Source organism: Festucalex cinctus, chromosome 10 (assembly GCF_051991245.1).
Source record: "Festucalex cinctus isolate MCC-2025b chromosome 10, RoL_Fcin_1.0, whole genome shotgun sequence".
NCBI lineage: Eukaryota > Metazoa > Chordata > Actinopteri > Syngnathiformes > Syngnathidae > Festucalex > Festucalex cinctus.
This window is the reverse complement of record NC_135420.1, coordinates 23371998-23389302: the sequence shown is the minus strand read 5'-3', so window position 1 is coordinate 23389302 and position 17305 is coordinate 23371998. Positions and strand designations below refer to the sequence as shown.

At 37.5% G+C, this 17305-nt stretch overlaps 1 protein-coding gene across 8 annotated transcripts in view; it reads right to left on the bottom strand.

The window, feature by feature from the left end:
• Positions 1 to 2883: 2883 nt before the first annotated feature.
• LOC144026660 (uncharacterized) overlaps positions 2884 to 17305 on the bottom strand; it is a 144050-nt gene continuing 129628 nt past the window's right edge. For 6 of the 8 annotated variants that reach the window (XR_013285256.1, XR_013285255.1, XR_013285253.1 and 3 more), the window contains 2 exons: positions 12525 to 12652; positions 2884 to 4219 (listed from right to left, as the gene is read on the bottom strand). Coding sequence is in view for 2 of the 8 variants with exons in the window: in XM_077533531.1 (XP_077389657.1) it covers positions 3658 to 3738; positions 4105 to 4219; positions 12525 to 12652 (324 nt within the window). In the remaining 6 variants the exon portion in view is untranslated. The remainder of the gene's footprint in view (positions 4220 to 12524; positions 12653 to 17305) is intronic. The other 2 variants (XM_077533531.1, XM_077533532.1) reach the window with 2 other exon arrangements.

Below are 17305 nucleotides of genomic sequence, written 5' to 3'. Positions count from 1 at the left end.
GTTTGAAAAAAAATCGGTACAGTACATAATATATTTACTTATTTGATTGAGTGTTATGCAAATAATTTTAATGAAAATGTCATCTCTTAATTAAACTTGAGCACTTTGCTATTTGTCTTTTATTTACTTTTAGAATTTAGTCTTTATTTTTAATTTTTAGATGTTAAGATGTATTATGTTTTTATTTAAAAATTTTAAGTAAAAACATTTGATTTGTTAAAATACATTTTAAAAATGGTTATTTTTATTCATTTATTTCATTATGTTTATTTAATTGATTTTATATGTGAATTATTAAATTAAAACAAACGTCATTTTACACACTGTAATTTATGCCTTTGAGACAACTACAATATTAATTTCCTCCATTTTCATCCTAAACAGATCCCCAAAAGATTTGTGATAAATGGGTTTACTCTATTGTTATTTTATTGTCAGGTTACGCCACTAAGAATTTCACACATATGGCGACTAGCGGATAATAGCTTCCAGGCCGGACAACTAGCAGTGCCGCAAATTGATACACTACCAAGCGGCGGCACACTACTTAGCGGTAATGAGCCTGTGACTTGAAGGCACATCAATGAGCGCCTCATTCATAATGAAGAGCTGCGGTCCTGCAGCCGACTGGATGGAAATGATCTTCGGAAGGAGCCCAGGCTAACTCTGGAGGCTCGCACACGAGAGATGCTAACGTGTTAGCAGCAGGCAATAATGAGAAAGAGCAGACTGTAATTTGGATTGTCACTATGCAAATGTTTCTCCTCTACAGCCGAGGAAAGAAGACCAGAGGGCTGACAAAAGTTAGTCGTACTTTACTCTTGGAACTTATGTGGGTTTAAAATACCCTGTGCAGCCCTATTTTTCTTGTTTAGCATTTTAATTGCGCGCTATGTGTTTCTAAATACAATGTACATGTGCATAATTGCTGAAATGTGAGACATAAGAATATGTAATCAATTGTGGAGCTACTGTGTAGTCTTTTTCACCATTTTCGTTTCCCTGATTTTGTTTTTTGTTTTGTTTTTTTTTTGGGGGGGGGGGCGTGGCTAAAAGGAGGCCCAGTGACACGTGGCCACTCCCACACTATTTAAAAATCTGAGGGGCCTATTCACTAAAGGTTTGCGAAATCCGTCACTAAGTGCGCTGCCAACCTGATTGCGCCCCGGTGTTATTTGCGCGTATGTAAATATAAGTAATTTGCATACATTTGGCGCAAAATATGCCCACCCCAATGCAAATGAGACTCTTGAGACAGTGTGCAGCATCTTATTCACTAACGCCAGCGCAAATATCTGCATGGAGTTTGCGTGACGCAAATAACGTTTATGGAAAGCATGTATAAACCTGCCGCAACCTCGATCCCGGGATCATGACAGCAGTGAGTGAGTGAGTGAGTGAGTGAGTGAGTGAACCCGAGCTGATTGGCAATGGCGGGGAGGCATTTTACGATCATTCTTACGTGCCAGATGCATACTGTACGCCCACGCCAACCTCTGAAAATATGTTTTTAAAAAACGATCGAACCAATAATTTGTACTTTATGAATGAATGACGTCGTCGGCGTCCTCTCTGCTCTGTACAGCTTAATGGCGCTATCAACGCTTACTCTCGGTCCAACCTCGCTTTCTGATAATGTCATCTTTCTCGCAACTGTTACTATGACAACCATGTTCTTGGCGCAAATCCGTTGCCATGTGTAGTAAATCAGGTGCAAATTTGCTCCAAGCTGTCAGTTTTGTGGGCGTGTTTGCGCCGGTATATGATTAGAGCAATATCCTTAGTGAATAGGTGCGAATATGGTGGCGTGGCCGCTTTAGAGTGCCTCGTTGTTGGCCGTGAGTGTGCGTATATCACTGAGAGAGACATACATCTTTTTTCACTTTACAAATATGTTTTCCTTTAAGTTGCGTGAGTGAGAGAGAGTGTGCGTCATCTCCATCAGGCACGTTGATGCGGGTGCATCAATATTACTGACACGGATGCTGACCTTTCGCCGAGACATTTTCCAGCGTCCAAGCCCAGCTGGTGCCGACGGCGTCGCTCCGGGGCTTCGCTGCCACACCAACATCGGATGCTTTTAAACAATCACATTTACAATTAGACGACGGTGTGAATGTGAGTGTAAACGCTCGCTTGTCTGTACGTGACCCGCGATTGATGGGCGACCGGTCCAGGATGTCGCCACCCCTCGACAAATGTCGGCTGATGAAGTGCAGGAGGTGGGAAGGGGGACTTGTGCAAGAGAAATGCACAATTACACAAAGCCGACTGCGGCCGTGGAAGGCTCGAAATAGCTCAAATGAGGCAAAGCATGCGGAGATTTATGGAGCCCGCAGCCGTCACCTTCCTCAGGGCCGGCGGAGCAAACCGGGCCCACGCGAAAACCTCTTTACTGGGACACCAAAAGAACTGCAAAGCTCTGACTGGAAGACTTCATTAGGCTGCCAGGAATTATTATCAAAACATGTCTGGACAGAGGAAGGAAGCGTTCTTTTTTTCTGACCTCGTTTCTTCCTTTTTTGGATCCTCTCTTCCAAGATGAGGGTAAAAAAAAAATAACTACAAAGTATGTATTAGGAGAAAGTGACACAATGGTGGACAAGCCATGGGCGAAGAGGACAAAAATGGGCATGTCCTACAAAAAGACGGCAAAAATAGTGGATATTTCCCAGGGTTACAATAGTTTAGAATTTCTCATTATAGTCTGTTTTTATTTTATTTTGACTTTTCTTTTCTTTTTTTTTAGTAGGTTTTAATTAATTCCTAAGAGCAGGTTTGCTCATTTTGTTTTTATAATTTAACTTTTTATAATTTAAGTTTTTTTTTTTTATATTTTATTTATTCATGTATCATTTGTGCTTCAATTTCTTTTGCTTTTATTAGTTTAGTATTATTTTTCTATTTTATTTTGACTTTTTTTTTTGTAAGTTTTAATTAATTCCTCAGAGCAGGTTTGTTTATTTTCTTTTTATTATTTAACTGTTTTTTAAATATTTTATTTATTTGTGTATTTATTTTTTATTTTAGCTAAAATTTATGCTTCATTTTCTTTTGTTTTTTATTAGTTTTTATTTTATTTTGACTTTTTTTTATTTAGTAGGTTTTAATTAATTCTCAAGAGCAGGTTTGTTAATTTTCTTTTGATTATTTAACTCTGTTTTTTTTTAAACATTTTATTTATTTGTGTATTTATTCATTATTTATTTTAGCTATCGTTTATGCTTCATTTTATTTTTTTTATATTAATTTAGTATTAGTTTTTATTTTATTTAAATTTATTTATTTAAGGGGACCAAAAAAATGTGCAAAAGTGGACGTCCTGGAAAAAAATTATACAGGATTATACAGGATGGATAGATCGTATATGACTTTAAACTATTTTTGTCCATGGCTCTAAATAGTTATCATTTGATTTAGTGGGAAAAGTGTCAACTCAAAAATAGCGTAGTTGGCCCATTTAGATGATTGCCATTTGAAATGGGTTGTTTTGTGGCAATATTGTCTTTTTCGAGTGTTTTTTTTCCCCCCCGCTGTGATGAATAATTCTATTCCTATTTCTCAGTCTGCCTTTTAATCTGCCGCGCATAAATCACCGAGCGACCCCGAGCGAGCGCGTTGCTCTTACTCGACGCTCATCATCTTGCTTTTGCGCCTTCAGATGTTATCCTCACGGCGGCGTCTGAGGCGGGGCCGTCTGAGGTATCGATTGAAGTGTCTCCATCCATCCTGACATCCCTTGAGTGGCGTTATGTAACGGAGATGCCAAAAAAAAAAAAACATCCACAAAGTCAAATGGGATGGGAGGAGGGAAAGGGAATTTTAAACAGAAGGAATGTGAAGAAGCCATCCTGGGATCGACAAAATATTATTGTAACATGCACGGTTGATTCGATACAGGACCATAAAAAAAAAAAAACTGTACTTAAATAATAATTTAATTAAAATATAGTGCAAATATGTTGGAAAAAAATTACCTGAATAAATGTAAAAAAAATATTTTTCATGTTTAAAAGGTATTTTAATTTATTTTCTATTTAATTCAGTCTTTTGCATACCACTAGAGGGCGCAATATAAAACTGAGAAACCACAATGGATCTCACGTGCTGGAAAATACTTTGATGGATTGGTGGGACTGTCTGACCTCCATCATCATCATCATCATCATCATCATCATCATCATCATCATTTGTCATCTTGAGAGAGATGCAGATGTTTCTGTGTCAAAAGATGATTTGGGAAAAAGGGGGAAAGTGGGTTAATGTTCTCGAGAGGGACGTCGAGTTCACATTCATCAGAACAGACGCAAAACACATCAATAAGCTCCCAAAAAGTTCCTGTGAAGTTTATCGATTGTGAAAGGATTGATGCGTTATTTGGAAGACGGCGAGGCAATTAACACTGGGGACTAAATCTGCATATAATTGACGTACGTTATAAAAGCATTGAAAAAGGATGAATGGAAAAAGAAAATCTTGAAAAAATGCTGATAAACCATCTATAATTTCCTATTAAAAATAAATAAAAAAATATTGGGGGTTGCTATCGTTTATGCTTCATTTTATTTTTTTCATATTAATTTAGTATTAGTTTTTATTTTATTTTGACTTTTTTTAATATTTAATTTTAACTTTTTTTTTTTATTTAAAATCTTGAAAAAATGCTGATAAACCATCTATAATTTCCTATTAAAAAATTAAAAAGCAAATATTGGGGGTTGCCTTCCACACAATGCAAAAAAAAAAAAAAAAAAAATCTCGAAAGACTCAAAAAAAAAAAAAAAAAACATCTCGAAAGACTCATAAGTTGGGCACCGCAATCATTTCAAAGGCCAGCAGCCGTCTGGCGAAACAAACCAGAAAAGAACGCAACATACGTAAACAGGACAAATGGTTTTTGTTAACACATGACGTTCTCTCCCCGACCCCCCCGCCGTGATGTACAAACGTGGCCACATATGGCTCGATATGTGAACTTTGAACCCTGCCAGACGGACCCTGGCAAGCCGGACAGGCTTCAAACCACATCTGAAGCACAATCGGCATCGTCTGTCCTCTCACGTCCTCATAATCGAATCACACAAAGGCAAGTGGAAGTCCATCTCTTTACAAAAAAAAAGAAGGCAATTTTGCTTATGGGATGTAAGCAGAGAGGCAGGTAAATAAATAGTACGTCATTGGAGCCTTGTAAAAAGCTCCACATGCAGTAAAAATCCATTTATGTGCTCTTTGTGACTGTCTGCAGGAACAATAAAATAAAAGAGGCAAAGTTCAATGAATGAAGCTTTTAGTGCAGACATGAGAAAGCACATTGATTCATACACGGAGACGCAATCCATAACATTAACTGCAAGTCAATTGGGTCGTTTTTATTATGAAAAGAAATCTTTTTTTTTTTTTTGGAAAAAGTAGTTGGGATAGGCTCCAGCAACCCCTACAACCCTTCTGAGGAGCAAGTGGTTAAGAAAATTGATGGATGGATGGATGGATGGAAAAAGTAGAAATTCAATATGAGCGGGGGAAAAAAATACATTAATTTTATGAGTATTAGCGTCACCTACATGACACTCAAAGGGAAAAATTAAAAATCCATCCATCCATCCATTTTCCTAACCGCTTATTCCTCACAAGGGTCGCGGGGGGTGCTGGAGCCTATCTCAGCTGGCTTTGTGCAGTAGGCAATCGCAGGAAAATTAAAAATAAAAAATGAAAAGAAAACACTTCAGCAAAAAGGGGAAAGAAACATTTAAGGGTAAAATGAAATTCATTATTTTACAATTAAAATTTAAGAGAAAACAACAAAAAATTCTAAAAAAAATAAATAAATATGAGCAAAAGAGTAATACTTAGGGTAAAAGCTCAAAATTCTATTAAGAAAAAAAAAACAGTATTTTGAAGCTAGATGCATCATACAACAGACAAAAATATTAAGAAAAACTTAAAGTAAAGTAACTTAAGTAAAGAGTAAAATCTATTTTTAAAATGTTTTTTATATGCTCATTTTATAAGAACGTTTTTTTTAAAGATTTTTTTTTTATGTGCAAAAAATATTTTGAGGCCAACAACAGACCAAAACAACTTTTAAGAAGAAAAAAAAAGTTTTAGAAAGATAAGAAACCTGATGAGTAAAATGTATTTTTGCCCAAAAAATTATTTTTTGAAGAAAACTAATAATAATAATTTGGGGTGGCTAAAAATGTAAAAAGCCAAATAAAATGCGTCATACACAGACACAAAATAATTTGAAAAACAATTTTAGGTTAGTTATATTTTAAAGAAAAAAAAAAAGTTGTTTTTTTTTTTGCTGCAAAACTTCAGGTGTACCTAATATTGTCCCCAATAAGCATTTTCATTTCATACAGCATTTGAGTTTGTTGCCATCATGATGACAAATGTATCTTTTCATCCCCTTCTGCTGTAGACAGAACTTCAAACTAAACCACATGTAGAGTGTACATGTATTATGTATAGAAGTATGCATCACCACGTACAGGTCAGAGCTCACGTTGAAGACGATGATGTCGCGCCGCAATGCGACCCCGTGAGGTCGCATTACACGGCGGAATACTAAAAAATCCATTTTGGTTGGGTTCTTTCATTTAAAACGAAAAAGTAAAATAAAAAGGCCTTTTCATGGTGAGCCGTCCTTCAAATGGAACATTAGCAGTCGGTTGCGGTTGCTAAGCAATATCCAGCCGCACAATGGAGACAAGTCTTACTTTGAATAATGTATTCCGTCCACATGCAATTTAAATCAGCTAACATGATGATTCCTCGGGATATAAACTATTTATAATATCACTATTAGGATATGTGAAAAACACAATAAATGAGAAACTGACACCAGACAGTTTAGTCACTTTTGTTGAAAAAAAAAAAAAATCGTGCATCCTTGCTAAAGTAAACAGACGTAAACATGATCCGTATTAATGAGCGTGACGCCTCCATGCCGTCGCATCTACGTAAACACGGAGGTCACGCGGCAGAGTTCGCGGCGGCGCCCGCTGACCCGCGGGTCGACCCGCAGGGCGAAAATGGGGGGGGGCGACCATCCATCACGGGCCCGTCGTGGCCAAGGTGAGCGTTTGTGACGGGGCCGCACGCCGAGAGGATGAGACGGGCGGCGGCGAGGGCCCGGGTCAAAGGTCATTTCTGTTCCCACAGTAGCAAAAGGGGGGGCAGTGTCTTGTGTCTGTTTGCGACTGTAAATTTGGTAGGAAGGAAAAGTACGTTTAAAGAGGGAGAATTTATTTCATAATCACATGCTACTTTTAAAAATGCGACTGTACCATTTGTAATTCAACAAGGGGGGGGGGGGGGGGGTCTCGGGGGTGACCTCGTGATTGAAAGGTGAAAAGGAAAAAATACAATCCCCAATCAAAACGTGCAAAAAAAAAAAAAATCATTAGTTACCATGAGGGAAACTCATGTATACATATTTTTAGTAAAGTTGTAATTTTTTGTCATGAAAACTATTTTTTGATGAACACAAGTTATGTCATAAAATATATATTTTTTTTAAATTAAAGGTAAAGAAATTTTCTGGAAAAAGTTATATTTTTGTGAACATTTTTTCAAATTGTAATATGAGCACAAATTATTTATTGTAAAATTGTAAAAACCGTTTAAAAAAAAAAATCTTACTTTAATGAGGAACAACAATCTTGACATTAAAAATGTATCTTGGTTTGGGTTAAATGTCATGATTTGATAACAGAATTAAAAAATGGTTTCATTAGAAAAAATATTCGACTTAAATAATTTTAGATTACAAATGATCATGTTTCAATAAAAATAAAAGTACATTTTAGAGATTTAAAAGACTTGTATTGGGAACACAATTTTTTTATGATTTTCTAAAAAAAATAAAAAAAAGCTTAAGATTTAAAGATAAAAACCTTCCTATTTGTTTAAAAAATAAATAATTTGGACTAGCATTTTTTTTTTTATAGCAACACCTTTCTAAAAAGATTTTATGAGGAAGAATATTAATAATTATTAAAAAAAAAAAAAAAGTTTGAGGGGAAAAATACACTAACTTGAATTCTGCTCTAACCCTGAAAAAGTAAAAACTTAATTGTATTTATTTATTTTTTTCTTCTGATTTTTTTGTGGTAAAAAGCTGTAATTCTGAAAAGCGGGGAAAACGAGATGTTTAGACAATGTGACAAATTTACATAATTTTCTAATTTTTAATATTTTTTTTTTTAAACAAAAAAAAACGTGTTATCCTCAAGAAGTTATTGTAATTTTTACAACCATTTTTTTGTGTGTGAAAAAAAAATAATCTAATTTACTGCCTTGTAATCTAGATCTTCCTGACAAGAGCGCCAAAAGTTGCGTTTCTTGTTTTTTGGCCTCGTTCTCATGTCCCTGCTTTCACCTCAACTTCTTGTTCGGTGCAGCCGTCTCAAACCTCCTCCATCGGATGAGAGAGCTCCTGCCGTGTTCTGACTTTAAGGGGCGGGCTGCCATGAAGCTCTTCAGCCCCGAGCGATCGATGCTTCGCACCAGGGGGCTGTTTATCGCCTTCCTGCACGCTTCTCATCACCCAGACAGAGCGAGAGCGAGCGCGAAAAGAACACCTTGTTCTCGCTGGTTGTTGACTTTTAATTCAGGGCACGCCGGTTTGCCACCTTTGGAATTGCACAGTAGTACAACTTAGACACCCAAACAGTTAGCGGAGGTAGCAGATGGGTAGAAATGGTGTGTTACCAAAGTTCTAACTGCTCAGTATAATAAGCCTAAGAAAGTTGACCTTCACCTTTCTACAGGGCACGCAATAACATCCATTTGAAGATTAATTGTGGGAATGCTGAAGCATTCCCAACAACTCCCACATAATTCTTCCAATTTACATTGTTCAAATTTCAACTGGCTTCAAAAATCCACGCCTCCCGAGGTATATATCATCTGATTCCACATTACTTACAGTATTTGTACAATTTAACATTTAACTCATTCACTGCCATTGACGGAAAAAGACGTCAAATGATGCATTTTTTGCTGCTTTGGCAATGAATGTGTTAATATCAACTTTTCTCCATTCATTTTCAATGGGACAGACATTGAACTTTTTCGAAGTATCACTTTCCACGCCCACTTCCAGCCATATAACTTATCATCATTACCAGGTGTCCGATACTGCTCGGTGGCACAGTTGCTAAAGCGCATTGGCCAGTAACCAGGAGGTTATTATTTCATAATTTATCTCTCAATTTACTTCATAAGCATTCCACATACATTCAAATCTTAGCATTCACCTATTAGCATTCAGCTTTCGGCATTCCCACGCAATTTCTCCAGAAATTGCACGTAATCTAATTAAAAGGAAAATTGATGAGGATTTTTTTAATTTTTTTTATTTTTTGGCCAAGCGGGGTATGGATTTTTTTTTAAGACATTCGGAAAGAAAATATTTGTTGAGGATTTTTTTAAGTACATAAATTTGTTACTTTCATGAGGGGAAATGTATATTTATAATTGCTTTTAAAAATAGAAGTTATTTTTAATGATTACATTTTTTTTTTTTTTTTTTTTAATAATTGAAAACATTCTGAAAAAAAGTGACCTTTTTTTCGACCGGAAAAAAAACATTTTTAAAATAATAGACAAATTATATATATATATTTTTTAAAATGTAATATATATTTTTTCCAGAACAAATGCATTCTTTTAACCAACAAAGCATCATTCAAGGCGGCTGCGTGATTGTCCTTACTTGAAACATCCATGTTTTGAATTTTTAAGGTTAGCTCCCTGTGGCTACTTTTGCCTGACAAAAAATAAATAAATAAATAGAAATAAAATAAAACGTGTGACCACGCTCCAGCAAACTCTGTTGGGAGCAAGCTGCTGCTGGCGTTGAGCTTTAGATAAGAATGTCAGTAATCTCAGGTCTCGCTATCGCGGTGACATCAAAAACATGACCTTAATCCCTGCACCACAGTAGATATACACTACTTTTTATTTATCACCCATATATACACGTCTTAAGGCTCGGAATAAGCGGAATAAGCAGTTTTGCATTAAAGTTTTTAAGTCAAAGTTTTACACCTTATTAAATCACACTGATGTATTAAACCAAACCTGACAATCACAGATGTACATTAACACGCTTATGTCACCTACATGAGGGACATAAGCGGCCGAGGCTAGCTAGGTCAGCGCTACATCGCACCAGCTAGCTCAGAGCTACGTCGCACAAGCTAGCTAGCTACGTGCTTAGTGCGGCTAAACACGTTTAGCTTTAAGCTTACACTTCTCATGAAGGGATGACGAGGAGTAATTAAAAGAAGACGGAGACGCCATGCTAATTGCTAAGCTAACGGTAAGATTGCTACCTAATCGTGGATCGAGTACACTTTTCACAGACTTGTGGCTAGAACCACATTAAAGTAGAGCGCTTCCAACATCAAATTTTCATTAGTTATACAGATTATATTGATTGAACCTGCAAAGAAAATATTGCTCTTCAAAATTGTAATGAAGCAAATGGTGAAATGTGTGCGCAGTTCTCCACACTCTAGCTAGCCGCATGGAGCTGGCTGAGCGCCTTAATTACACATCCCCTCGTGATAGATCGCGGCTCACCTCGCCGCTCGCCTTCATCCGAAAGCGTGTCCGACCTAATTGCAACTGTTAACCTCAAAGTCGCCTTGGTGAATGAAATTGACAAGCTGTCGGGCGCCATTACGTCGCCGCGCCCAACGGATCGGGTCATTTTCTACCCAGACGCTACCGTCCCTTACCCAAGACTTTTTTTTTTTTCCCACCTTTAGTCGAGCGCTGACGCTGACCTGGGTGGAAGCGTGAGCATTTTCAACGGCAGTCAAATGTTCATAATTTACGCCTTGACATGCTACCGCTAATAGTGAGCGAGGAACAGTAAGTTTAAAATGACGTAACAAATTACGCTAACTAGTTACTAATCTGAATAATCTGACTGGATGCTTTTGACTTGCTACTCACATTTTACCTGTTATTATAAAAATTTCTACTTATTCTACAAAAAAAAAATACAAGTACAAGACTATAGTTGTGACTTGAACTTATTTTGACTATATCGCTAACATTGCATCTTTTTTCTTTAAAAACTTATCTTCATCGTCACAATTTCCCACTCCAAAAATTGACAATTGTCAAGAAATTTTGACAATTATTCTTATAAAATAAAAACACAAAATAGAAAATACACAATTATTTTTAATTGGCCTTTTTCATAAGATTCTGACTTTTTTCTTGAAACATTCAGATTCCATCGTAACTTTCCTTGCAATATTTTGACATTTTTTTGCTGAAATATTATGACTTTATAAGATTACAATTTTTTTTTAACGATATCTAAAAACTGGCACGATCGCATCTTTTCCCCCCCAAAGTATTTCAATTTTATTGTCATAAAATTACGGCCATATTCTTGTAATCACTTAATTCTCATAAAAATGCAAGTTTTTTCTGTTTTTTTTCCGTATTATCACGTTTATTCTCGCAAAATTGGATGGGGAAATATCTGGAAATCCCGACTTAATGACTATTTTCATAAGATTGCAACTTTCACAAAATACTACAACTAGATAAACCTTGCTTGATATATGACGACAAAAATCTGATAAGATTGTCAACTTTTTTTTCTTGAAATATGCTGACACTCGTATTGTTGTTATTTCTTGAGAAATTAAGACTTAGAATCTCAAAATATTGCAGCATATACTTGAAATATAACATTCTTGTTAAAGTTCTACTTTTGTAAAAAAATCAAAATAAAAATCATCATAAGATTATTTTCTTCTGGAAAAAAAATCTGAAAGATTGTAATTATTTTTTTCTTGAAATTGAACTTTTTCGTAAATAGCAAAAAAATTCAAAAACAGGATTATTCTTGCAGTTATTTTCTAGAATAAAAAAAAAAATGCAATTCTCATAAAATAGAACCTGTTAAAGTATTATACTAATTAAGGTGAGTTTGTTTTGACAATTTTATGTCTGTTGTCCAAAAACTTTTCGAGTTTGACGATCACAAGATCCAAGCGCGATCTGTCCCAGTTTGGTCCACTCTCGCGTCCTTTGATGCCGTGCCAGGTCAACTTTTCCACATCCTTATTTTTTCTGCCCGCCATTTTGATGAGTGCCAAATGTTACGCAACGCCAAACATCAAAGATGTCGTTTGGACGCTCGCCACCGAGTTTTTTCGAGTGAAACGTAAGCTCGCGCTTGTGGAAAACTCGCCGGCGCGCCGTACGTCCTCGCCGGGGGTGACGTATGAATCATGTAAAGCAGTTATGCATATCCATCAGCTCCAGTCTAACCTGGAGGGAAGTCCAAAGTGTTGGAAGCGTCGTTCTATTAATGCAGCTGCTATTAATGCTGCTTTATGGATGAATATCGAAAAACGGATAGCTTCCCACACCCAATAAATAAAACTCTATAAAATAGAGAAAAATGTCTTTTAGCTAAAAAAATATTACGTTGTATTATGTATGATTGTCTGCTGATTTTAGTGTGCATAGTTCAAAGCGCCTACCTGAGGTATGGAGGTGGTGACCAGGATGTGGAGGGTCCCACAGAATTTTGACCTTTGTCCTTCCCTCCCAGCAATTGCCTGCTGCTGTGGGATTTTATCCTTTTTTTGTGGCGGCACCAAACCAGACTCTGATGGATGAACACACGACTGATTAGATTGACACGGTAACACATGACACGGTTAAATCTGATTGGACAAAAAAAACATAACAAAACAGCCAACTTGATGGATGAGAGATGATTTGCAAAACAGGTCGTGTGGCCAAATAAATAGAAAACGACAAGAAATGACAAACGCCATCAGTCGTCTTCGTCGCCCCGGAGCGGAGAATCAAAGCGGGAAGGAGGCAGAGACAAAGTGAGCGCTGACATGAAATACGGGAGAGCGAGCAAATGATGGATCGGTCGCCGAGCGAGTGAAGTTTGCTCGCCGCGTGACGTGAAGACTTCGACGGGGAATTCCATGAAAGTCGCGCAGGTGGGGAGGACACAAGCTAACATAAAACAATGACAAAAAAATAAAAAATAGCAATGAGAGCAGCACAACTGGCTTTGAATCATCTTTTTAGTGTTAGGAATATCATTCAGGTATTAGCTCTCACACATAGTACTCACAGCCTCTCACATTTCTAGAATGTTTTTTTTTTTGTTCGTTTACTGAGATGCGCACATAAACAAACCTGAAAGACTCACAAACACACACACTAGTCAAACGCTCTCACATTTAAAAGAAAGACTCTCACACATTAGTCAAATGTCACACACACTTGTCAAATACTCTCACACATTAGTCAGACATTCACACGTACTTTAGTCAAACTCACACACTTTAGTCAAACACTCATACACTTTAGTCAAACACGCACACTAGTGCAAAGTTCTCACACACTAGTCAAACGTTCTCACATGCACTAGTCTAAACACTCTTATGCAAACTAGTCAGACACTCTTACACACATCAGTCAAACACTCACTCGTCACTAGACATTTTTACACACTAGTCAAATGCTCTCGCACTTTAGACAAATGCTCACATCAGTCAAATGTTCTCACACACATACTAGTCAAACACTCTCACAAAAATTAATCAAACTCTCACACACACACACAAGTCAAACACTTTCATGCATATTAGTCAAATGCTCTCACACGTTAGTCCAATGCTCATATTAGTCAAACATTCTTACGCCTTCTAGTCAAACACTCTAATGTACACTAGTCTAATGCTCTCACACATTATTGGGGGGGGGGGGGGGGGGGGGGGAATACTATTTTGGAGATTAAGACAGTTATGTGTAAATACTGATTTATTCTTTAAAATGATCTGTACTCCTTTACATATAATGTTACACTTGGACTTGTTTCTAATTATACATTTTAAAACCAGACAAACTTTGTTTTTTTTTGTATATATATATGAAGAAAGAAAGAAAAAAAAACAGACTACACTGTTGACCAGCGCTGAGTATTAATAACAAAGATGAGTCAGTGTTTGCACACACATCGGCGCGAACGGTTACGAATGAGCAGCAGTGAGTCACATGGGACACACTGCACACAAGTGCGCGTGCGTGCGTGTTCAGAACTCGCCGGGCTCTTTTATCTGCGCCGTGGCCGCGATCCACATGATGTAACGGCGCCATTGAAATATCATCAGTATACAGAGCAGAAAGAAAGACCGAGATCGAGAAAGACGGACGCAGGAAGCGGCGTGCCACCCGAAAACACAACTGGAATATTCATCAAGATCTTACGTAACACTGAGGATGGGTCTTGATAAAAACGTTGTCATATGCATGCCAGGTCAGCAGTCGGTGATCTCACAATATTTTTTTTGTTTCCACTGTGACCCGAATATCTCATTGGTGGCGTCATGCTAAATGATGTCCTGATATGATACGAAGATAACCCAACGAGATCGTCTTTAGCAGAAAGGTGACGCCGGGTTCTTGATCTCAGGAAGCACTTCATCTTTGCCGAGGCAGCCGCGCAGATGTCTCAAATATTTACATGATACCGGGCGCTTCCTCTCGCTCTTCCTGCCCGGTGAAGGGCCGGGGATTCTCGACAAACACTTTTATTCGACCTATTAAGAGAAGCTAAATATTTGCGTAAAGTATCAAGGGAGGAAGAAGACGGGCACAAAAACGACATTTACTACACAAGCATTTTTTCTGATGTTTTTCCTTTTTGTTGTTTGAAACACACGGAAAAACACGTCTTTGGTTGTTTGACACTTCTGATACTATTCAGTTGCCCTTCTGGCTTTTAATTGGGGCAGTGCTGTCACTATCGAATATTTTTAGAATTGATGAATATACCGACTAATCATATTCATTTTAATTTTGCTCGAAAATGTATTATAAAAGCTTTTTTCCCCCTGATTACTGTTTATTAACCAGTGATTTGTAATTGGTATTCATATAGTGATTGAAAAAGGGGGGATTGATGTTGCACTACGTTACCAGTTCGGTTATTGTTTTCAAACTAAAAATGAATAAACACAGAAGCTAATCAGTCTCCTTCCATGAAGGATGATGGAAATCAGGGAACAATTACTGTTGATATACTGAAATCAGAGGATTTGTGTTGTGATCTGGGGTTGGATCCCAAAAACACAGACACAAATAAGACTATTTATCACATCGAGAGGCGTGGAACAAACTTGACTAGACGAGAAACAACGAGAGTTGCACAGAGGAACAGAGGTAATAATCCGACAAAAACACACATTTCTCAGACAGCTGCTATAGACAGTGAATCGATCTGATTGGTTGTGGCCAGACATGTGGGTAAAAGGACTGACATGGAATTATCTGATTGGCTGTTGACTAGATAACGAGATTAAAGATTCCTGACGCCACATAGCTTGACATCACATAGCGTATTACCCGTTGAAACTAGATGCTGTTTACATCAGTTCAAAACAGACACTTGACCCCACGGTCATGACCCGAACATAACCTGGCCCCGAATAACACGCAGGCCAAACACGGTCATGACAATTGGGACTATTTTAAATGAAAAAAAAAAAAAGGCTCCAAACAATTACTCAATTATTAAAATATTAGTCAATTAATTTGAAATAATCGATTACTGGTCGATTAATTTTGACAGCTCTAGATTGGGGCAAATTGGCTAAGATTCAGGGGGTCACTACTGAGTGAAAAATGACTGAGTCAAACCAAAATGGATGACTTACTGTTCATTTTTGGGACATGGATCCTTGAGACTTTTTTGCGCAACCTATGGACCCAATTTCATGTTCAACTGTTAAACTATCTTCTTTTTTTTTACCCCCAACTTTCTGTAAGTTTCCTCATTTTTTTTAAGCATCTCTTCCGAGTCTTCCTTTGGACTAATATTTGTCTTTTCCACCTCCTCCCTCCTCTGTGAACATCTGGACTGAAACTTCGCAGAAACATCAACTTCCTTGGAGACTTTAGTGGCTTTGCGTCAGCATGTCAATGTTCTTCATCATTAGTATCATTCACAGGTAATACGGTAGATCACGACAAACGTCACACCGCTAGTCTCGTTAGCATAGCTTGCTAATGTCTCATGTTAGCAGTATAACGCCAAAGGTTTTTAATGAGTTAACTTAATTTTTTTTTTTTTTTTTTTTTACATATTATTATTTTATATATGCAAGTATATTCCTTATATTGGAGCAGACTCAACTGAGTACATCAGGCCCGCAGCAAATACTAAAAATAATTTTTCAATGCTGTTTAAAAAAAAAAAAAAAAAAAAAAAAGAGGGTGGATTAAACATTTCTAGCTATGCAAAGACACAAACTTGCAGCTACGAATTCAGTTCCAGAAATAAACAGCTTCATCCACTCGTTTCTTAGTGTCAAGGTCCAATTTGTGAAAACATCACATTTGATTAATGATTCTTAAGTGTGGTCAGTTGACAACCGATTGTTCTTGTTGTGGTTCAGAATGTCAAGTTGGGATCAGCTGCTACTCAGTGGAGAGGCGTATCTATTATAGTGGCACACAGGGGTCACTATTATCAGTTTTCAATAAGTAACTGTACATTATATCAACAATTTATAATTGCTTCATTGATTTTTTCCATGTTTAACTCATTCATTCACTGCTATTGACGGAAAAAGACGTCAAATGCATTTTTCGCAGGTCTGGCAATGAACGTGTTAACTTAAAAAAAAAAATCAAAATGGCCCTTGCAGCTTTCTATTTTTCTGTATGTGGCCCTCAGAAGAGAAAGTTTGGACACCCCTCGACTACATGTTCGACCGCATGAGCTGGACTACGGCACATCTGCACCACCTACGTGAAAGGGAAGCAAAAGGACAAAAGTGGAGGCTCTTATCTTTTACTTTCCAGCTGAAAGAAGCACAAACCAACCGGGGCTTCCACTTCCAGTCCAATTTCCAACAAGTGATGAAAGTCGTGATTGTTCTGCTTCTCGGCTCTGATTGAAGTCCTTTAAAAAAAAAGAAGGCACAATTGGTGTTGAGGTGGCGGGTGCTGGGGGCTGCTGAAGTTTAGTATCGAGAAAAGGCCAGAGGCTGCTCGGTAATCAGCCAATCAGGAGTGAGAAAGATTGGGAGATGCAGGGAGCGCTCGGCTGCTTCATGACTGGCAATTGGGAGAAGCCGGCAAAATGCTGGAGTGCATGCGAGTTGAGTCTGTAGGTGGCAGCGGAGCACGCACTTGCCTGACAATCTCGTCTCTATCCAGCATATGACTGGCGTCGGGCGGAATCCTCATTCCACCAAAATCATCACTTTGCAGGAGACCCCCAAAAAACAAC